At 36.9% G+C, this 24,247-nt stretch overlaps 2 protein-coding genes across 11 annotated transcripts in view; one reads left to right on the forward strand and one right to left on the reverse strand.

Annotated features, from left to right (window-relative positions):
- The window catches only part of CIP2A (cell proliferation regulating inhibitor of protein phosphatase 2A), a 41,556-nt gene extending 29,923 nt beyond the window's left edge, over window positions 1–11,633 (reverse strand). For both annotated transcript variants that reach the window (XM_030940740.1, XM_010386603.2), the window contains exons 1-7: window positions 11,249–11,633; window positions 7,015–7,162; window positions 4,528–4,634; window positions 3,659–3,753; window positions 2,961–3,057; window positions 1,141–1,263; window positions 858–1,003 (exon numbers count right to left, since the gene is read on the reverse strand). In XM_030940740.1, the coding sequence (XP_030796600.1) occupies window positions 858–1,003; window positions 1,141–1,263; window positions 2,961–3,057; window positions 3,659–3,753; window positions 4,528–4,634; window positions 7,015–7,162; window positions 11,249–11,350 (818 nt within the window). In that variant the 5' untranslated portion in view covers window positions 11,351–11,633. The remainder of the gene's footprint in view (window positions 1–857; window positions 1,004–1,140; window positions 1,264–2,960; window positions 3,058–3,658; window positions 3,754–4,527; window positions 4,635–7,014; window positions 7,163–11,248) is intronic.
- DZIP3 (DAZ interacting zinc finger protein 3) overlaps window positions 11,523–24,247 on the forward strand; it is a 104,024-nt gene continuing 91,299 nt past the window's right edge. For 4 of the 9 annotated variants that reach the window (XR_004060040.1, XM_010386608.2, XM_030940700.1 and 1 more), the window contains exon 1: window positions 11,671–11,827. The gene's annotated coding sequence lies outside the window, so the exon portion shown is untranslated. Of the gene's footprint in view, window positions 11,542–11,599; window positions 12,091–24,247 lie in introns of those variants that run through there. The other 5 variants (XM_030940710.1, XM_030940718.1, XM_030940691.1 and 2 more) reach the window with 5 other exon arrangements.

Raw genomic sequence — 24,247 nt, forward strand, 5'->3', positions numbered from 1 at the left:
TTTTGCAAAAATCAGCTGAGCCGTATGAACAGTGGTCCAGCTTGCCCTAGTGCTTAGCTTTTATTAAAATAAAACTGTTAGATTCTATGTTTCTTAAACATCAGGGACTGTGTCTTCACAGCCTGTTGCTGCTAAGTGCCTGATCATAGGTAGGGCTCAATAAATGTTTTCTTGTATGTGAAACTCTTTGAAACAATTTCAATTATTTCCTAATTTAGGATGACAAAGCAGCATAGGCCCCAGCAAAATTTAACTTAGAATGCAAAAAGGCCACAGGCTCGTTGGAAAACAATTACTACCTGATCTTAAAACATAAATGATCATATGAAATATACTGAGATAGAAAGGACATATGAACATGTGTTCCTATTTTACCTATGAAAAGAGGCACACACCAAAGGAAACATTATCCATTTTTATACAAAAATTAAAGACACAAACATAATTACATCAATGTTTCAACACTATGTTTCATTTATTTATAATTTACGTAGAAATATTTTTATTGTCCCTATAATAAAAATATTCTTTCAAATAATCATAATGCTGCTTAAGTTTTAAAACTGGTTTTAAAATAAATTAGCCAAGATGTCTATATTTTGGAGAATGGCACAACCCTATTGATCTAAAGCAAAGACTGAAATACACACATAGACAATGACTTTGTTATACTTTCCATTTCAGTATAGGAAAGAAAAAAGAGTGTGAGTAAAGCACATCAAAACATTTTCGTCCAGTAGACTCCAAGTCAGTAGACTCCAAGTTTACTATATTTTAAGAAGACAATTTCATTTATAACCAACACGTCTTGATTAAAAAAAAAAAAAAGTTCTAAAATTGACTGAAGTGAGTCATACCTGGTGAGATAATCAGCAATTTTAGGATTCTTAAGGAGATCCACCAGTAGGTCAACTGAATACTTTCTAGTTAGAGTGCCATCACCGTTTATGAGAATGTTAAATATTAGTTGAAAAGTCTGATGAATATTTCGACCATGGAATAGCTTAAGGACAAATTAGAAAAGCATATTACACAAAAAATTAAGTTGACACCATCCTAAAAGGTAAAAAGAAAAAAGTCTCAATGACTTTAAAATATAAGACTAGAAACTTCAGAATAAATTTGAAAAATTGTATTTACCTTTTCCCCCACCTCTTCATTTAATGTCAAACTGGATAATATTGAAAGTGCAAACACAACCACAGTTAAACTGCTATGGGCCAACAAGGTGATAAGAGTTCGATAAAAAGATTTCACATTACTCTGAGGAAAAAAACATTAAAAAATAAATTAGAATTATAAATTTTATATTTTGGTTTAAAAAGTATATCCTGCACAGAGTGGGCAAACTTTTTTAAACATCATTATCAACTCTATTAAATGATTCTTGCATTTAAAAGATAAATGTTTTACAGGAGACATTTAGATCAGAGATAAATTTAAATTCAAAAATTGTTATAAACAGAGTACCCAGAGGAAAAAAAACTTTGGTAAATGTGTGCAAATGAGTGGGAGATAAATATTTCCATAGTTCTGTCACCTTAGAATAAATAATTCAATGATGGTAAATCAGGGTGTCAGTTCTAACAAAGCGATACATGCAGAGCGGAACAAAAGAGCTACCTTAAATACTGCAGGAAAAGTTGTTTAGCATTTGTGTTAACAAAAGAACTGTAATGAGGAACTCATAATTGTGGTGGAAGCAAAAAAATATTCAGCAAATTTAAGAATTTGTTTTACATTACACACCGTGGAGCAGCAATTAACTTTGCCATATTTGCTGATTATCATTTAGATTTAAGAGATTACAGGTGTGAGCGAGATGGATCCTTTCTATATTGCTGACAGTCGTATAGATAGACACAATCTTGGTGAAGAACAGTTTCTACACATGGAACTATGAGCAAATGTTTATTCTTCCTTATATTTAAGTGTTTCCTAAATATGAACTTTTTTTTTCAATTCAGAAATTGAAAAACACACACTATACATACATGTGCACGCACACACACATACACACACACACACACACACACACAGTAACTCCACCTACAAAGTAGGACCAGGGTAGAAAAATGTAGCACTTGAACAAGTGAGATATTAAATTTAAAATCAAACAGGTAATGCCCAATAGCACAGCAGGGAAATTGTTCACAAAGCACCTTAAAGAATTACTAACTTGCTTGATTTAATATACCTCTTTTTTTTTAGGATGGAGTCTTACTCCCTCACCAGGTTGGAGTGCAGTGGCGCGATCTCGGTTCACTGCAACCTCCACCTCCCGGGTTCAAGCGATTCTGCTGCCTCAGCTTCCCGAGTAGCTAGGGCTACAGATGTGTGCCACCATGCCTGGCTAATTTTTTTTATTTTGGTAGAGATGGGGTTCATGATGTTGGCCAAGATGGTCTCGATCTCCTGACCTTGTGATCCGCACACCTCGGCTTCCCAAAGTGCTGGGATTACAGGCGTAAGCCACCGTGACTGGCCGATTTAATATACTTCTAAAAGTGATTCAGTTAAATTCATTTGCGTGTCTTCACTTATCACAAGTACTGTTGGTTCACACTGAGCACTTAACTCATGAATCTTTCTGTTGGAGTTGCCATTGATTTTGTGGAAATACAAGACTGAGATAAATGGGACTGCCAGTGATGTGCCTCCCTTCTAAGAGCACAAACTAATTTAGTAATTCTTGTACTACTCAGTGTATTTTGGGATGCCATGCTAAGGAAAACTTAAGTATTTGCATTAACCCTTAACACTCAATCTTCAATACAACACACAGGAAGGCTGAAGTGCTTCAAGTTATTTATATGTCAGTATGACTCTTAATTTTGATGGGTCAGCCAGTAAGACACAGAATCCTTGTTCAAATTTGTTTTAAAGAAAAAGATAAATACAATTTTCTTTAAGCAGAGAATCTACCATAAAACAAGAAAATTAAAAAGAAATAAACTTACCAATGTCTTTATGTGTGTTTGAACAGAAAGATTGTGCCGACAAAGATTTGCCAATAATCCTAGACAAGGCATTTTTAACTCATCTTCAGAAGATTGACTGTTGTTTTACATTGGTGTTTTGTTTAAAGAAAAAAACAGTAAAAGAAAAAAAGCATTAACATCATTCTAAGTCAAAATGACATAGTTAAGTTTATACTTTTCAATTCCTTTTTACATCCCAAAAAAAAAAAAATCTAATTAACATGAGAAGCCAGGGAAACTCTAAATAGTATTGATCATTTATCTCTTGTTTTAAAACCAAATTACCCTATTCAATTCCATCATGAAAACCTGGAAATAACTGTCAGTGTGGACCATGTGCTGTTTCATCAGTATATTTTCCCACAAGAAGAACTACACAATTTTCAGTTTCAGCAATTTTTTTCTGGCGAAATCAATTCAGTCCATAAATTTTTCTTACGAAAATTAAAGCTGCTTTACAATTTTTTTTCCTTTTTACATTTTTTCACCAATGAATGAGGTCACATACTTTTACAACTTTTGATCCTTAAAATCATCTGGGCAGAACAAGTAAGAATCGGAGTCTCACTCAGTTTACATAGTTAGAAAATGTTATCTAAGAAAATTGATCTACCACATGGTTATAGTTTAAAAATAAACAAATAGACATTTGATTTTATGTTTGATTGCATACTCACATGTGATCTATCAGGAAGGTAATTAATTCATCTATATTGGCACCAGAATAGAAAATTTTGACATTATATGTTAACTTCTGTAGAAGTTGAATGCACTGAGAATAAGAAAATAGTTATAAATATAAACATATAAAAACATCGCCTGCTTAAAATAATGGACTATCAGACACATTCTGGGCATGTCCTTTTCCATTTCCTAAAACACTTTTTTTAAAAAACACATATAAAGTAATGCAAGAACTTTAGGGCTCTTCTCTCAATTCACACATTTCTATGTATTCTGTCTCAGAACATGGTTATCAACCTTGTTCACTTAGTCATCTTAAACTTGAATGCAGGTTGAAACACATGTAGTCCATCAATTAGAAGATACACTTCTTCACATTTTATCATCTCCAAAACCGCATGTCAATTTAATTTGTGATGTTTTTCTTTCTTACAATTGATGACATTTTAGAGTCAATGAAATATGAAGAGCTTTGAATCTATATTAAATAAACTATATCTATAGCTTTAATTTTTGTAGAACGTTTCCTCCACAGACGAGACTAGATGCCAACTCACATTACAATTTTAATATAAATAGCTTATGTCTCAAAACACAGACATCTGTGTTTATAAGTCAAAGCAGTTATAATGTAGATTTGTTTTTCTTCAATAATGGTGCTAGAAATGGATAAGCTCCTCTTCTCTAGAAATATTTAAATTGTAGTATGTGTGCAACCAGCTTTTAATCAGATGAACTGCGCCTAATTACGCAGTATTTATTACATAGCACATATACACTGTAAGTCAGCAGTTTATGACAGAAACTATCAATTTTGATCTGACAATAAGGAAAGGGGAATATACTGTGTGGGTGTGTATACCTGCAAAAACACCGAATCAGTGTGGCTGCTCCGACAAACCACTCCCGCCAGCACACTATTCAGATTGTATGTATTCTGAAGACAATCTCTGGTTTCATTGTCTACAGCTGTAAGTTAAAATAAAATAGCACAAAATGTATCATTTTCTTATAAGGTTTTCACTGATAATTCATACAGAATTTATTTCATATGAATTTATCATTAAAAAAGGTATGATATGGCTATTTTCTTTTCTATAACGCTCCAATTCATAAATTCAAATGATTTCTCTATGTAAAATAAACTTTACACATTTGTAGCAAGCTTTGTCTTTGATACTAATTTATTTTAGTATCAATTAAAATCTCTTACTTTGAATATTAAAAGATTGTCACTTTATGGTATATAACCAAATGGAATACTATTTGGTTATATAAAAGAATGTATGTCATTTGCAGCAACATGGGTGGAACTGAAGGCCATTATGTTAAGTGAAATAAGCCAGACACAGAAAGAAAAACATTGCATGTATTCATTCATGTGCAGGAGCTAAAAGAGTTGATCTCATGGAAATGGAAAATGACAGTTACCAGAGGCTGGGAAGAATATGGGTGAGTGTGTGGTGATGGCAAGGGTGAGGAGGGGGAGCCGTTAGTGGGGGAGATGAAGACAGATTGGTTAATGGATATAAGCACACAATCAGATGGAATAAGTTCTAATGTTTGATAGTAGAGTAAGGTGACTATAGTTAACAATGTATTGTATATTTCAAAATAGTTACAAGTGAAGACTTGAAATGTTCTAAATACATAGAAATGATAAATCCTTGTTTGTGATGGATATCCTAAATACCCTGAATTGACCATCACATACTCGATGCAGGTAACAAAATATCGTACGTACCCCATAAGTTTGTATAAATATTATGTATCTGTGAAAAAATTTAAAAAGATTATCATTTCAATTTTTCTGTAAACCCCAAATGCTTCTAAAGTATAAATGTTGGAAGTGACTGGCATATTCATTCAAACTGTTGGTGGATGTTAGAAGTGGAAGAATCTTTTTGGAAAGCAATTTAGTAATGGTTATCAAATTTTAGAATGATCTAGAAACTCTAAAGGAATTTAACAGAAACACACTAATATTTGAGCAAAATTACACAGAATGTTCACTGCACTATTGATTCCAATACCAAAACTTAAAGAACTTTGAGTGTCCACTATTAAGGGAATAGTTGAATAAATTACAGTACCCTGTAATTATGGCACTAGGCAGCTATTAAAGATACCGATATGGAAAGAAACATCTGGTGCTCCGAAAACACCATTTGTGCTGAAAACAACCAATTAAAGATTCAAAACTATTGTTTTGTTACAGCATAGAAAAATATCTGCAAAGAAACATATCAAGCCATGAAATGAGATTATATCCCCAAAGCTGAAAAGATGAGGGCTGGTGGTAATGGGTACAGGCTAATTCCATTTTACTCTGTCTGGGCTGTCTAATTTGGCAGCCACTAGCCTTCATGTGGCTATTCAAATTGAGATTAATTAAAATTAAAGATTCAGTTCCTTAGTCCATTACCCACACTTCAAATGTTTAATAGCTCCATGTGGCTAGTGGCTGCTATACTGGATAACAGTTTTAAAACCATTCTGTCACTGAAGAAAATTCTATTGGACAATGCTGCTCTGTGTTAATACTTCTGGATCACTAGAATTTTTTAAACTATGCATATATTATTATTATAATCACACAAAGAAATATCCCTACTGCCCTGGCCCAAACTGGGAAAAAGTGACCACTAAATGAACATTCAAAAACCAGGCCGGGCGCGGTGGCTCACGCCTATAATCCCAGCACTTTGGGAGGCCAAGGTGGAACACAAGGTCAGGAGATCGAGACCATCCTGGCAAACACAGTGAAACCCCGTCTCTACTAAAAATATAAAAAATTAGCCAGGTGTGGTGGCGGGTGCCTGTAGTCCCAGCTACTCGGGAGGCTAAGGCAGGAGAATGGTGTGAACCTGGGAGGCGGAGCTTGCAGTGAGCAGAGATCGCGCCACTGCACTCCAGCCTGGGCAACAGAGCGAGACTCTGTCTTAAAAAAAAACCCAATATCAGTACTTTTACCTTTAGTTCTAAATTCAGTGTAATCTATTACAGAAGATGATTCTTTGATCAGTAGCTGTGACTTTCTAGTGGTGTATTTAATACTGACATTATGTGTGGGGTTTTGTTTTTTATTTCGAAAGTAGTCCAGTATTTCCCAAAGTGCATTCTTCTCTGTAGAACACTGAACCTTTCACATGCTTCAGATTCCTTGGTCCAATATTTTTAGAAATGCTGCATAAAATATTTCCCTCTTTCAAAAGATTCACAATGAGCATTAGATTGAGAAGTCTTTGAAGGTGAATCATTCTTTAAGAGATTCTGTAACTAAGCCTGCACTTTAAAATATTGTTCATACATCTTCCAAAAACTAAAAAAGAGAAATTAAATGCATTACCTAGTTGAGACAACAAACCAATAATACTTAAGATCAGTGAAGCACTTATGTTGGGGTCTTCAAGTAGCTCTACAAGGCAACTCAAGCATTCACTTGTTAATATTTGATTTGATGTAAATAGTCGTGTGAGTTTCTGTCCAGAAATTACCTATAAAATAGTAATCAAAATGTGTTGGTTAAGAGATGGCAATTTTTATCTCTTCTCCATTTCAGATGAACTCAGTTCCTTCAAAGTGCCACTGCTACCTTCCCAATTTAAAAATTTCACACATGTTGTGAAAAATTCACCCCTGCCTAGATTACCTATCAATTCCCTAATCCCTCCCTCACTAGCTAAAGTAATCATTTGGATCTCAGTCTAAAATAATTTCCACCAGGAAGCTTTTCTTAGCTTCTTATACTATCTCAGTTAGGTCTGCCTATTATACTACCCTACAGTACATTATATTTCTATTTCCTAAGTTAGCAAACTTTTGAGTTCCTGGCAATATTTCTCCTTCACACTATATGGAACATGCAATGAAGGCATAGCCTACAAATCTGCACTCTACTACCAATATATTTACTTTGCAAATAAATTCTAGTATATTCTACTCACTTTGAGGGAGAAAAATGAAAAATGAAGCCCAAAGGGTAGCTATGTGATTATTCCTTCTGCTCCTTTCCAAAGACAATAGGTGAGCTCAGAAGTTAAGGGAGTACAAAGAAGGAAGTGAAAAGTGAATCTTTTTTGAAGTAGCAGGCAAAGCATTGAAAAATTTTATTTCTGATTATTCCATTTTTTTTTTACTTTCTTGTAATCTGTAAGCCACATACATGCATGCACAGACACAAACACACACACACACACACACACACACACACACAGAGTGAGAGAGAAGAGAGGAGGTAAAGCTGGAACTGAAGGCCAAAAGCAGTTGTCACAAAGCATGAATTTTCAACACACTTTAGAGATGTATTTATTATAAAGCGTATCTTTTCTACAAAGATGGAAAATCCATTAGCTACCTTAGAATAAGACTAAATCTGTCCTGAATACTTATTTTAATAAGATCAAGCCTAAGCAGGCTGCTTTAGCATCCCTCTAAACTTTCCTTTCTGTATCCTCCCTTTATTCTCTCACCCACATCAGTTTTTCTTCTAAAGCTTTGCTGATAAAAGTTTCACATTATCTGTTCCCAGGGAGTGTTTTAACATTACTAAAGTAAAAGTCTATAAGAGAAAAAATAAGTCCAAATATGAAAGTACAGACACCAGTAACAGATATTCTGGGGTAGGAAATACTCTGGGCATTACCCTGTTGCTTATATATAAATCTAGCTCTCCAGAGTCAGACATTTTCTGTTTTAAAAATGATTCTCTACAGGATTGGTCCTGTATCTCAATGACATAAATTGTCTAACATGTAATAATTAGATGTACTAGGTAAAATAAAAATTGCTTTACAAGTTTTTCCCTTTACTCATATACACTGAATGTCTTAATACAAAGATAATTTATTTTAATAATAACTAATACTTATATAGCGCTTATCTTGGCCTAGGCATCGATCTAGGCACTTAACATATGTGAACTCTTTTCATCTTCATAATAACTCTATAAAGTAGGTACCACTATTTTGTTTTGCAGATGAGTAAACTGAGGCACACACTGATAGTAAAGAAGCACAACTGGAATTCATACCCAAGCAGCTTGGTTCCTGAATTCATGCTTTTAATCACTACACAAAATTAGTGCTATGAAATACCATCATTAAAAAACAGATTAGCTCAGCTTTGCCAGTCATCAAACATTCAAAGCCTACACTCTGCATGGAGCTATAAAAAAGGGTGGGAGAAGTAGAGAAGAATGAATAATCTCCTTTCACATGATACCTATCTCTCTCTGCATACTCAGATCTCACACTCATGAAGTCTGCACAAAGACATTCACCATTAAAAATACAAATACTGTCAACCAAAATGGTTAAAGTTAAGAAATATGAAAACATCAAGGATTGGTGTGGATGAGTGATGGCAAATTTCACATATTGCTAGTGGGAAGGCGAAATGGCCTATTTCAGAAAACTGTTTGACAGTTTCAACTAAAACAGAACACAGGCCTTCTCAATGCTCTAACAATTCTACTCCTAAGTATATAAATGTGTGCATATATCCCCAAAAATGTATGAAATGTTTACAACAGCTTTATTCATAATTCCACCCAGAAATGTAAACAACCCAAATGCCTATCACAGGCAAGTGTATGTAAACTGTAGTACACTTATACAATATAACTCTACACAGCAATAATAATAAAAAAGAAATGAAGTAGTGGTACCTGTGCAACATGAATTTCACAGATTATATTGAGTGCAAAAGGCCAGACACCAGAGTACATACTGTATGAGTCTACTTACCTGAACCTATGTGAAGGGGCAATGAAGAAACCCTATGGGGCTAGAAATATTCTATATCATGATACAGGTGGTAGCTACTACTCTACCTATATGTTAGCTACCAATATGGTAGCTACGGTACCTATATATTAAAAACTATCAAACTCTTCACTTAAGATTAATGCACTTTATGCTCTGTATGTATGTTATCCCTTAATTACAAAAAGTCTTTTGTAGTAGTAACCTGAAGCCAGTGCTCTTCATACCTTTGCAACAATGGTAGAAGAGTTTTCTGTAAACCCCTTCAAAGTTTAGGAATACAGTAAAGGCCCCATCCCATATTTTGTTTAAGTCTCTCTCTTTTTTTGAGACGGAGTCTCGCTCTGTCACCCATGTTGGAGTGTTGCAGTGTTGGAGTGCAGTGGTGCGATGTCGACTCACTGCAACCTCAGCCTCCTGAGTTCAAGCGATTCTCCTGCCTTAGCCTCCCGAGTAGCTGGGACAACAGAGAGACGCCACGCCCATATAATTTTTTTATTTTTAGTAGAGATGGGGTTTCGCCATGTTGGCCAGGCTGGTCTCAAACTCCTGACCTCAGGTGATCCGCCCGCCTCGGCCTCCCAAAGTGTTGGGATTACAGGTGTGAGCCACTGTGCCTGGCCTTAAATCTCTTTCAATGCACAACCTACCTGTTTATTCAAAGAAAGGTAATGTTTCAGAACAGCATACAAAATCCTTAACTCCCAATTTTTAAAATAAACTGACGCCCCTGCTTATTCTGCGGCTTCTGGAATCTATGCTAATTCAGAAGCAAAGCCTTAAGCATTTAATAGCTAATATCTTAATTATTAGGTTTGCAGATACTTAAGTAACGAATGAAAAAGAGAAAACAAATATACTTAGGAGATGGGCACCTGAAGTAGGGAGAAGAGGAGCACCAGTGAAGCTCAAGAAAAGACAGACACATTTAATACCACAGCAGATTCACTAACACCTGCTGTTGCTCTACTACTTGAAATCATTTTTTTCTGTAATATTTTACAAATCTTTGGCACATTAGTCTTTTGTCATAGGGTTAATATAACAAATACAATATATTTTAAAATTATGTTCAATTCTATCTTAACAGAAGAAAGCTGTGACACAGAGAGTTAAAATAAGCCTTAACTCAGCTTTAAAAAAATTAAACTGAGGTCAATGTTAGTTTGAATTCCGTAAATGCAAAACAAATGACAGCAGAAGATTAAGATCCTAAAACAAATGGTATCGTCTGAACACATATCACTAGAACAGAAAAAAAGGCAATTCAGCATTCTAGGATTAAAAAACTGTGAGCAATGTATTTTGGTAAAGAAAAAGGATTACGCTTACTAAGAAGGGGAACTGCTTCTTAAGGTTGAAGTAATGTTTTTCAAGTTTGAGTTCAACCCGAGTTCAAATAAGAGCAGGAAGCAACAAATTCAATTATAGATTACCGAAGAGCAAAACCAAGTTTTAATCATGACTTTCCGTCACTGAGAATAGCTGTGTATTGAGGGCTTGGTTTCGTAGAAAAACCAAAACCAGAAGCAAAGGAAAAAAACCGAGCTTTTTCCGTTACCTACTCGAAACACAGCCTAAACTTCCCAACCTTTTGCCCCACTCCCACTTTTCCTAGAGCCTTCAGTGGGCGCTCTTGCCTCTCGCTGCGGCCAGCGGAACCCCGACACTCACTCGCCTTTACCAGTACGAAAAGACAACAGACGGATCGAAGGACCGTCCTTTCTTTCCCAGGCTGGGGCCGCCACTCCTCGGACTCACTGTGAACTAAGAATTACTAGGGGAGCCCCATCTGTCCTCCACCCCAGAGCCTCTCACCTCCAAGTGCCGCAAAAGCTGAGTGGCGTTCGCCTCTGACTTCACGGCTTTGTACTGACTGATAGTCAGGAGCAAGGACTTCAAGCAGGCAGTAGAGTCCATCGCACCGGCCGCGGCCTGGCTTGGGGACCACCACCTCCCAGCCTGCTCCGGCCTTTAGCTTTCGCCGCGCTTTTTTTGATTTTTTTTTTTTTTTTTTCGGTCCCACCCCCTCGCTCCCAGAAGCTTCCGGATCCGGTCGGGCTCCGGAAGAACCTAGGCACTCTGGTGGACCGTTCTCGGTGACGGCCGGGGTGGGCCAGGGGTCGAAGTGTTGTGTGGGTCCGGGACGGGGGTTGGGAGCTGCCCCTGCTAACCCACCCTCGTCTGAGAGGCCGCGAGGTTTCGGCTTGAGATCCCGTGAAAGCGAGAAATCTCGCGATTTCTCGGGAGAGGAATCGGTTAGGCGAAGGGGTTTCCTCGTTCAGCTGTGCGCTCTGTTTTCCTGCGCTTCCTCGTCCTTCATGCTGGATGGCCAGTTTTTCCTTTGTGCGTCATCCTCTACCTGAGAAATGGTTGCTTGCCCCTAGTCTAGACACGGTGAGGAGCTCCGAGGAGAAGAATCTTTGGGCCCTAGATTTTGAGGCGGCCTGGGAGGGGCCTCGTTTTTAAATCTCTCCTACACCCGCGCCTTCTGCCCGGGGATGGTAGTTTCTCAGAGTCAACCTATGGACGTTGGCATTATGTGGCAAATTAGTCATGCCCTGACCATAGTATTTGTCACATTTATTCGAGAAGGCTACCTCCTGCTGACCCTGGGCCAGGTACTGCTCCGGAGGGTGTTTTCGTTAGCGTCAGTTTTTGTAAGTGAAGGTGTCTCTTTCTTTCTGGCGTGATTGATTGTTTTATAATTCTCAATGTCTACGAAAATGGCACTATTATTTGCGTTTTTTTGATCGGAGATAACTTAATATTATTGCATGTGTATATAATGAAGCGAATCAGTTACTGGTTTTGGAGGGTTTTGCTTAATATTTCCTGACGTCGAATAAAGCTTTAAAAACCGGGATGTAGAAATTGTAAGAACCGGGTACATTTCCATTTAATTAAATCGTTTTTTAGAAATCATGTTTTTTCACTTCAGAAAGCATTTTTTGAATTACTAGATTTTTGAAGACAGGTTTGGTGTTTTGGTTTTGTTTTTTACAAAAGTTTAAAACGAAATTTGAAAGGTAAAAATGATTTAACCAGTTGGGACTTTCATGTAAAAATCTTTGGGTAGCTTATGTGTTCATTCATGCTTTCATTCATTCCGTAGACAATTATAGAGCGTGTAACATGGCTTAGAAACTGCCGGTCAGGGCACAGAGATGAAGATAGTATCCCCTGCTGCGAGGGAACTGTCTAGTAAGGGAAACATAGAAAAAAGTATTTTTGAAATTCACCACATAAATGCAAGGCACCATGCAGTAACATGCAGCAATGGTAAAGAGTAGAGAGCCAGGTTGCTTACAGATTCTAGCTCCGCCTTTGACGCTGTGACTCTAGGCAAGCTCTCACTACTTCAGAATCTTCTTTAGGTAAAATCTGGCCAAGAGAAATACCTGTTTCGTAGGACTGTTCATTCATTGAGAATCTACAAAGTGCTAAGCACTTTTCTAGACACAATAGATTCAGTGAGTAAAACAAAAATACTACTGGCATGCAACTTACATTCTGGTAGGGAACCAAATAATAAGCACAATAAATAAGGAAAATGATATAAAGAGGAAAATAGACGTTATTACTCTAGAATAATGTTGGTAATTGATAAGGGAAATGGGGAGGTCAGGATAGACCTCATTAAGAAAGCAACATCTGGGGAAGTGCTTCAAGGAGTTGAGAAAGGGAGCCGTATTCTGTGGGAAAACGTTTTTAAACAGGAAATGGCAGAGAAAGACCCTAGAGTGGGTTACTGTGTGCCAGGAACAACAGGGATGCCATGTGGCTAGTGTAGAAAGAAGGAGGAGGAGAGGAGTAGAGATGAGGTCCTATACAGTCTTGGAGATGGTTAAAAAATGAATTAATATAAAGTGTCAGCTATCATCTGGCATAATTAAGTTCTCAGTGTTACAGTCAGTGGCTCATTGGCAAATGAAATGATCAGAGTTTGATAGTGTTAGACTTTTCATCTGTACTGACAAGAGTGTCAGCACCGTCCGCATTCAGAACCCCAGGGTAATGCTCAAAGTTGCCTGCTATCAGTGCCATCTTTGTTGGATTTTGACTTAAGCAGTCATACAAATTTTGCATTCTCTTCTGTATTTAATATCAATGTCTTTCTCAAAAAATCTTCACCAAAATTGATGTTGTAAGTTTAGTAAGATGTACTGTTTCTAGCTGTGATAAGTCTTGACATTTTTAATCAGAGATATTTGCATATCCTAATTTGAAAAACACTGATCCATACTTTTAGGCCTCAAAAAGGGAAGAAAAGGAAGAGGAGGCCAGGAGCAGTGGCTCACGCCTTTAATTTCCAGCTTTTTCGGAGGTTGAGGCAGAAAGACCTTGAGCCCAGGAGTTGGAGACTAGCCTAGGCAACATAGTGAATCCCCATCTCTACAAAAAATGAAAAAATTAGCTGGGCATGGTTGTGCTCAGTTGTAGTCCTGGCTACTCTGGAGGCTGAGGTTGGGGGATCGCTTGAGGCTGCAGTGAGCTGTGATTGTGCCACTGCACTGTAGCCTGGGTGGCAGAGTGAGACCCTGTCAAACAAAACAAAACAAAACAGGTGAGTCTAGGTCCCGATGACCAAAGGCCTTAGTATCCTTAAACTTGGACTCCATCCTGAAGTCCATGGCAATCTCTGATTTTAAACTGGCACCTTGTCTAGTCAGGTTTGTTTTTAGGTTGATTACTCTGGCAGCTAAATGAAATATGGTTTTGGGGATAAGACTGGAAAGAGGGACACTAATTTTCTGGAGCTTTCTAAAGGATAACCAAGATAATTGAGGTGGAGATAGAAAAGAGGTGACAAATTTGAGAAATATATATGAGGTAAAATAGGTAGGATTTGGTGACTGATACTCGATATGAGGAGTGAAGAGAGGGATGAGTCTGGCAGATACTAAGTTTTTAGGTTGGATGAATGAGAAGATACAGATACCGCTGAGTTAATTAATAGAAAGTCTTAAGGGTATGCCACGCGTGGTGGCTCATGCCTTTTATCCCAGCGCTTTGGGAGGCTGAGGCAGGAGGATATCTTGAGCCCAGGAGTTCAAGACCAGCTTGGGCAATATGGTAAAACCCCATCTCTACTAAAAATAACAAAAAATTAGCTGGGTATGGGTGGTGCATGCCTGTAGTCCCAGCTACTCAGGAGGCAATTGTTTGAGGAACGCCTGAACCTGGGAAGTCAAGGCTACAGTGAGCCATGTTTGCCCCACTGCACTCCAGCCTGGGCAATGTGGGCAACAATAACAAAGAAAAGTATTCAGGATATATTTTATATTCAATGAAATGTTATATAGTTTGTCATACTGTCTTGTTTGATTCTTACTATGTTTATTTCTCACTACGTTTATCCTGAGATTGGTTTACATAGACTTTCTACCTATATATCATCTGCAAATAGTTACCTCACCTCTTCCAGTATTTGCTGTCTTACATTATTGCATTAGTGTAAGCTCCAACATATGGAAAATCATGATAACTTTGAACATTTTTGTTATATTACTTAATTTAATGAGAATGAACAGTGTTTTAACACTTAGTATAATTTGTGGCTTTTCTCATGTTTAAGAGATTGGTTTTTATATCTGTTTCATTCTAAAAAATGTCTGCCAAAAATTACCTAGTTTTCACATTTATATATTTTATTTTTCACTTTAAAATTATAACACAGTGGATTATGTTGCCTTTTTGTTCTTGGGGTAATAATAGTTTACACTTATTGAGCATTTACCATGTGCCAAGCACTATTTTAAGGAGTTTCTACTTACCTATCTAATCTTTATGTAACAACCGCATGCTGTAATGATCGCCATGCTACAGATGAAAAAACTAAGACAGAGGAAGGGGAAGTAATTTGCCTAAGGTCACGCAGACAGTAGTAACAATCCTGTTTTCTATGCTTCAGGCTTTGATTTGCTGGTATTTTATTCAGGATTTTATTACATACCTGTTTATAAGTGAGCATTTTCAGTAATATTTTTCTTTATTCTCACATCAAATTTGGGTTATATGTTGCCTTTGAAAAAGATATTAGAAGTGCTTCATCTTTTTTATGCTGTGGGATAATAAGAATCATAGAAATTATCTGATCCTTATAGGCTGTACACAGCTGGTCTGTAAAATAACTAAGCTTGATAGCTTATTTAGTGGTAGATGGTAGAAAATTAGCAAATATTTGAATTTCTTGTTTTGTTTTTTTTTAGATATGGTTTCACTCTCTTCCCCAGGCTGGAGTGCAGTGGTGTGATCACGGCACATTGCAGCCTTGACCTCCCCGGGCCCAGTTTATCCTCTCACCTCATCCTCCCTGAGACCACAGGCATGCCCCACTATGCCTGACTAATTTTTCTATTTTTTGTAGAGATGAAGTTTCATCATGTTGCCCAGGCTGGTCTCAAACTCCTGGTCTCGAGTGATCCGCCCACCTCAGCCTCCTAAAATCCTGGAATTATAGGCCTGAGCTACCATGCCTGACCTTGAATTTCTAATATAGTTATAGATCTGATCATTTATTCTGCCTTTCCGTAATTTTAGATATAGAGTTTTTTTAGCATAATAATTGTTTCTCTGTATTAAACATTTACTGATAAAAAGTTGTATTCACTATTCCAGTAATTCTCTTAATCTCATAGTTTTAAATTTCCATTTTCATTCTAATGTTATCTATATTTTTTTCTTAGTTGAGCTTTCCAAGGGTTTATCCATTTTATTCAGCTTTTCAAGAACCACTTTCATTTTATTAATTCTCATTTTTCTTTGATTTTAGAATCACTAATTACTGTTGTCTTTATTAATTTCATCCATATACATTCATACATTCATCTTTTATTTAGTTTGTTATTTTTCTAGGTTTTTAAAACTTGAAGTCTTAGTACATTTCCTCTCTCTATACACACACACACACACACACACACACACCCTTAACTTCTAAGTTTGGGGCACTTGTGCAGGTTCGTTACATAGGTAAACTTGTCTCATGGGAGTTTGTTGTACAGATAGTTCATCACCCAGGTTTTAAGCCTAAGACCCATTAGTTATTTTTCCTAATCCTCTTCCTTCTCCCACCCTCTGCCCTCCGATAGTGCCCAGTGTGTGTTGTTCCCCTGTTTGTGTCCATGTGTTCTTATCATTTAGCTCCCATTTATGAGTGAGAACATGCGGTATTTGGTTTTATCGCATTAATTCACTAAGGATAATGGCCTTCAGTTCCATGCGTGCATGTTCCTGACAAGGACATGATCTTGTTCTTTTTTATGGCTACATTCCTTACTATATTTTTGCATTAAAGTCATTTATTTTATGCCATGTATTTTATATTTTGGTTTTGTGTTTTTTTCTTCACAGCAGAAGGTGAAGGCTAATAGACCAAAAACTTTAAAAAAAAGTAGCTAAACATCTCCATTTCACTTAAAAATGTATAATAATTTTAACCCATCAGGTAAATACATTTTTAAATGCTGATAGTCATTTATTCATCAAATGTTTATTGAATGCCAGTTCTTTTTCAGAGATTAGATTTTGTTGGTGAAATAGACAAACCAGAATAAGTACTGTTAAGATAAATAGAATACTGTGGGAACACACGGTATTTTTTTAGGGTAAAATATTAAGTATCCGATTCCTCCATTCTTCAAAGATTGGCATAAAATTTCTCTTCGTGAATTTTTGTTGTTGTTGTTGTTGTTGTTTGTTTTTTGTTTTTTTGGCTTTTTTTGGTTAGGGGAGACAGCATCTCACTTGGTTACCCAGACTGGAGTGTAGTGGCATGATTAATAGCTTACTGCAGAGGCCGGGCGCGGTGGCTCAAGCCTGTAATCCCAGCACTTTGGGAGGCCGAGACAGGCGGATCACGAGGTCAGGAGATCGAGACCATCCTGGCTAACACGATGAAACCCCGTCTCTACTAAAAAAATACAAAAAAACTAGCCGAGCGAGGTGGCAGGCACCTGTAGCCCCAGCTACTTGGGAGGCTGAGGCAGGAGAATGGCGTAAACCCGGGAGGCGGAGCTTGCAGTGAGCTGAGATCTGGCCACTGCACTCCAGCCTGGGTGACAGAGCGAGACTCCGTCTCAAAAAAAAAAAAAAAAAAAAAAAATAGCTTACTGCAGCCTCCAGCTCCTGGGCTCAAGCAATCCTCCCACTTTAGCCTCTGAGTATCTGGGACTACAGGCAAGCACCGCCACACCTGCCTAATTTTTAACTTTTTTGTAGAGACAGGGTCTCGCTATGTTGCCTAGGCTGGACTCAATCTGCTGGGCCTCAAGCAATCCTGCCTCAGCATTCCAAAGTGCTGGGATTACAGACATGAGCCACCACACCCACCTGTAAATTTTTATTACTGTCTGTACTTTAGATTTTGCATAGATATTTTCCGTAATTTATAGTTTCAGAAACACACGTGATGGAAGTAAGTAACACTTGCTCGGCATGTTGTAACTCAAATGTAGTGCTGTCTAACTCCTTTATTTCTTCTGGAAAAATCTAGAAAGAACATACTGTCTTCTATCCTGAATGTATCATCTCTAGTAACCAGGGTTTAAGTAATAGTAGATGAATTAGACTGAATGAAGACTTGAATTATAGTTTTGACAGAACTGCAGAGTTTGCAGCATACTAAGTCTTGTAATATGGGAATTATACCAGGGGTGTGAACATGGGGCTAATTGTTTATTCATTCATCTCCTGAATATTTAATGAACCCTTGATGCTAGGTCCATTTCTATGTTCTGGGGATACAGCAGTGAATCAAATAGACAAAAATTTCCGCCCAAGTTGTTTTCTTATAATGGGGGATATAGACAATAAGGTATGTAAGTAAAATTACATGAATGGTAGTAGTAAGTGTTAGGGAGTGAAAAAAGGAAGGAGGAATAGGAAGTACCAAAGTCAGGACAAGGTGTTACAATTTTAGATAGGATGGAGTGCTAATTGATGTATGCCAAATAACAAATCACCTCAAAATACAATGGTTGAGACCATGAGCATTTATTTCTTGCCCACAGATTTGTGGTTGATTGCAACCAGATCCAGGCCTGATTTGACTGGGTGGCTCTGCTTCAGCCTTCTTGTGGGGAGGGGCAGATATCTGGATTTCTATTTAGGTTATGTTGTGATGTTAGACATCCAGGAGAGGTTGAGTAGGCTATCAAATTATTGGTAGTTAAAGGAGTGGTCAGGGTTGGAGATAGAAATTGAAAGCCTTGAGATTAAAAGATATAGGACCAAGTCTGGATAGAAAAGACATTTTAGGACTGAACTCCAAGAGAGTTAAGTATTTAGAGGTTGGGGAAATGTGGAGGAACCGGCAAAGGAGACAGAACTGCAAGAAGATGCGGGTTCTGTCTTGACCCCATGGTTGTCTACAGGTACCATTTTTACTTGTGGCATATGAGCTGCCTCTTGACTTCTAAGGGAGAATTGTAGGTTAGCCAAGAAGGCTGTTAAAATCTACACACAGGCTCCCTGTTTACATCTGCCTTCAAAGGCCTTGAGGTGTGCAGAAGGGTGGGTGAGTTCATTTTTTAAAGCAATATTGAATGCTTAACGTGTGCCAGGTTCTATTCTAGGCACTAAGGAATGAAAACAAAGTTTTCCTAATTTGATGGGGCTTACATTCTAGTGGGGACATGAAGCCAAATCTAAAACTGAGGGATTATTCAGTAGACATAAATAGCTGGTAGAACAAAAGTTTCATTGGCGCAGTTTCCACAGCATGAAGTCAGAAATCCTGCAGTAGAAAATTGGCAGAGGTCTAGGCATGGGGTCTTTTAGATAATCTTGTGCCCCATGTAGCTAAAACAATTCAAATATTAGTATTAATCTGATTCTTCCCCTTATGCAGAGTAAGGAAACTAAGTGTATGATTAGTGTCAACTCCCATTTTTCAGAAATGTTACCTTTTTCACAAAGCCAGAAAATCTAAAAAATATTAATTCTCCTTTTACAATTATTTTTCCTATTTTCTTTCACAAGTATCAAATATTACAGTTCAGCTAAACTCTAAATGATTTGCCCAACCATAAAGTTAACTTTCATTTTTGAAACAGTTTCTGCTTTTTCTTTTTATACATTTCACAGCATTCAACTTTAGGTTAAGAGTACAAGGTTTGAATATTTTGGATATATATTCCCCCATTTTCATATCCCACATCTCAAATCTAATCACATCTACCCCAGAATAAGAATGTTGCCTTGCTTTTTTTTTTTTTAAATGCAAGTACTATCCATTGTTTCTGAATCCAGTGTTGAGTGTAAGATGAGTATAAGTAAAGATGAAAGTAATATAACTTTTAAGTTAAGGAATAGTAATCCTGGTAACTACTATTGCTTGAAGACCTATCTTCAAGATAGGTGCAGAGCATGGGTCTTTGCTTATCTCACTTTTAAATTTCTGGTCTTTCAGAAAATAAATACTCTCAGGCTTATGAAATGGCTGGATATCTATTTCCTGAATTAAAATATGAAGCTGTTTTCTAAGACAGTAGTGTCCAAAGTACAGTTTGCACACTTCAGGGGATATGTGAAACTGTCTATTGAGGTGTGGGAACAAATATTAAAGCTTTTTTTACCTTATCCTTTTTTATGTTGTAATAGTTATACCTGCATTTAATTTATAAGTGAATTGATATTCTTATATTTTCAGCATATTCTCAGATCTTTTACTGTTTTAGGGATATGTGATCAAAAAAGTTTGGAGATTTTATTTTAAAAAATCTTTAGCGTTGAGAGATCATTTAACAAGGCATGAAGTATTGTCCATTTCATTGTTTATTTCAGTACCATGTATAGTATCTGAATTGTTTTGTTGAATAGAAAAACTCTTAGCAAAACTAATATGACTAATGATATGAAATATTAGGCTGGCATGATTAATAACTTTTACAGTATTACTGAGCAATAAGAATGTGTAAATAGTTTTGTTTCTGAGTATGCATATGTGCATATTATCTAGTCCAGCTCATAATTATACATTAAGCTTCTATAAAATTAAATATGGCACTAGAAGTAATGGGACGTGGAAGCAAATGGAATTGCAGTTGGTAAAATGTGGGGCATGAATTTCTGCTCTTACTGATTTATTAACTATGAGAACTCTATAAGCCTCAGTTTCTTAATTTTTAAAACTTATTACAATAATGTTTATCTTCCATAATTGTGTAAAGATCAGATGTTTATTCAGGGTGCATAGCTTAGAGCGTGGCACATAGGAGCTGATGAAAATTAAGCTTATTTTCAATGCAACCCAAGGTAATACACTCAGTTAATATCATATGAAAAGAAACTCTTCATAACCAAAAGCTTGCTTTATCTTCTTACCTACACCCTTGTTACAAATGTATGCCTTTCTGAGATAACAATGAGCTGCCAATTTTCTTACATGGGTGGAGCAAGCTGGAAGTGAATAGGGCAAGCTTTCATTGGTGGTGGTAGAGGCAAGTACATGAAAGAAGTATTCCTCATTCCCTGGTTGATTACCATCTCTACGTATGTTATGTCTCTATTATCTAACAACTGTAATGACAACATAATATTTTTAAATTGCTGAAAATATTCCACCTTTGGAGTATGTGCTTAGGGGTAGCATATGCTTCTTCCTGTGGTTTCTAGCTACGTTTCTGAAGAGTATGCTTTTAGCAGTGCTACTGTAAATATTTGAAACTGATGGCTTGTTTAGTATCTGGATAGTTTTTCAGGTAAATCCTAACCTGTGCATATTCATTGTAGGCACATTCCAACTATTCAGAACAAATGAATATATACTAAAGGTTTACCTGTGTAAGTCCAAAAGTAACTAATTGAATAGATCTGAATAGAATTTAAAACCTGCTTAAGACAAGATGTTAATTTTGCTTCAGGAAAGGATGTTTCCTATGTTGGCAGATTTGTAACAAGGGGTGGTGAGTACACATTATAACGCTCTTATTTCCTGGTTTAAGCAGACATATTGCTAACAGTGATCTTTGCAAAGTGGCAAGAGCTAATAAAAACAGTAATCTTTTGGGATTGAAAATATCTTACAGTTTCTGATAACTTTTGCAAATATTTTTCCACCAGCATCCATCGGTTTTGGAGTTTGACTAAGCAGACTGTATATTTATTCTTTGGGGAAAAATAATATTTTAGCTACTGGTGTCTAAGTGTATTTATTTTGTAGCTTTTCCAGGAAGTTAAACAAATTCAAAAATGGAGAAATTAACAATAAATTATAAAACCAAGTAATCAGTATATTTTGTTCATACTAATTATTGCTAATACAAAATAATGGTGCAGCTTGTTAACTTGTTATTCTTTGAGTCTAACCTAATAGCCTCAGCCATTTTTGTCTACACAGAGCTCAGCTCACTAACATATGAGAAATAAAGACTATCATAATGCTGTAACCACATAACAACTGCACAGTAGACCGAATGTTTGTGTTCCCCCTCATTCAGTGTTGAAATCCTAACCCCCAATGTGATAGTATTAGGAGGTGCGGCCTTTGGGAGATAAAATAGGTCATGAAGGTAGAGCCTTCATGAGCGGGATTGTAAAAGGACCCCAGAGAGCTCTCTCACCCTCTTTCTACCATGTGATGATACAACCAGAAGTTAGAAGTCTGCGGCCCAGAAGAGCACCCTTATCAGAACCAACTTTGCTGACACATCGGTCTCAGGCTTCTAGCCTCCAGAACTGTGAGAAATCAATTTCTGTTGTTTCTATAGTACTTTACTGTAGCAGCCCCAATGACTAAGACAGTCATTTCAAAAGCCATCAAGAACTGCTGGTTATTGCTGCTAATCTAGCAGACATACTCAGATCAACAGTAGTTAAAATTCTGATTCCAAGGAACTCCTATCACAAAATGTCCTGCCACGTTCTTTGAAAGTGTTTTCTTCAATGTTTTTAAGGGTTGGAAGTGACCATAGCATCTTACGTCTCAACTTTGAGGAGTTTTTTGGAATTCTCTTGGTAAAATTTAGCAGAAATGAGAACTAGCAGTGTCAGAGTCTGCTTGTTAACAGACCCATGGTCTTCTGGAGTACATTTAATTCAATGTTGAGTTAGGAAATCCAGCTTTTCAAAATAGCTATCAAAATTTTAACGAAGTTGCATGTTCAAGGTGGTGGTATTGCAGCATTGTTTGTAATAACAATTTTTTTTTTAAAGTCAAACCTAGAGACATCTGAAGTTTTTAATCAATGGTCTGGTAAAATGATACATGCATACATTGACATATCATGCAGTTTAAAGACTAAAGTAGATGTATATGTGCTGGTGTGAAAAATGCAAGGTGCTGAACAGTGTGCACACATTATGTTGTCTTTTGTGTCATGTGTGATATATTTAAAAAATAATATTTTATCCCATTTCTTAAATCTCATTAACATTTCTTTCCATACAATAGCATTTCTCCTTCACAGTAGGGAATTAGAAGAAAAGTTAATTAATTTTGCTGCAAACTTAAACAGTTAAATGATGATTATTTTGATTATGAAAATGGTGATGATAGGAACACTAGGAACACTTATATAGTGCTTACTATGCACCAGGTGCTATTCTATTATGTGTTTTAAGCATTTAATCTTCGTAACTCTGTGAAAGGGGTACTGTCATCCCTGTGTTTTAGATAAGGAAGCTGAAGCACAGAGAATGTTTATTAATCTCACGTAAAATCACACAGCTAGCTAGTGTGTGTCAAAGCATACCCTTCCAGAGTGATTACAGTGCTCTTAAACTACTAGACAGCCTCTCAGTTTTGACATTAATGGAAATCTAGATACTTTATGTCGTTTTGCTTTCTTGTAGACATAAGTTTGTTTGTGTCTGTACATGTTATGTAAGTAATATCAGGATGGTCTTATTTTTCTTCCTCAAATCAGTCTCTATGTCCACTTAATTAAGTTTCTTAATCTTAACTCATTCGTTTGGAGAGTAATTTTATGCCCCAAGGGATATTTGGCAATATCTCAAGATATCATTGATTGCCACAATGGGGCTGAGGTGTGTAGATGTGTGGGTGTGGGTGTGTGTTGGTGAGGAGCTGCCTCTGGCATCTGGTGGACAGAGGCTAGGGATGCTGTGAAACATCTTAAAAATGCATAGGACAACTTCCTATAGCAGGATTATCCAGCCTGGAATGTCAGTAGTTCCAAAATTGAGAGACCCTGATTTACTGGGCATAGGAAAAGTTCATAATAACTGAATTCCTTTCCTGAAAACTTTGTTTTAAGCTAGTAGCGTGGAGAAAAGTGTGAGCTTTATTTTTATTGTTTTCCACACTGGTAACTCACTTTTTCCTTCTGGCGTTGTATAATCTGCAAGTGCTAAGAGTTGACAAGGGAGGGAAATTCATGGGACATCCACCCACACTTTGAAATGTAAACTTGGTGTTGTATTAGAGTCTCTATCTTGGTCAGGTATTTTTTAAATCAACCCAGTAGAGCCATAGACAGTTGGTTTTGGATAAACATAGATATTGACCCTTCTGGTGTTAAAGCTTGAAACTTGTATTTATTTGAGTTTCTTCCTCAGGAAAGGACCTTCAGGCCTCTCAAAAAAGGTATCCAAGAACTGAAAATTACCAGATCACTTCACCAAATGCCTCCTTGCGCCTCCCTAGTTACTGCTTTTTTGCAAATTATTACATTTCTTCCCTGCTATATAAAACCCTAGTTTTAGTCAGTCAGGGAGACAGATTTGAGATTGAGCTTCATCTCCCCAGCTATAGCACCCAATTAAAGCCTTCTTCCTAGGCAAAACTTGTTGTTTCAGTGATTAGCTTTCCGGGCGGCCAGCAGTAGGACCTAGACTGAACCCTTGGTATTTTGG

This window comes from Rhinopithecus roxellana, chromosome 1 (assembly GCF_007565055.1).
Source record: "Rhinopithecus roxellana isolate Shanxi Qingling chromosome 1, ASM756505v1, whole genome shotgun sequence".
In the NCBI taxonomy this organism is placed as follows: domain Eukaryota; kingdom Metazoa; phylum Chordata; class Mammalia; order Primates; family Cercopithecidae; genus Rhinopithecus; species Rhinopithecus roxellana.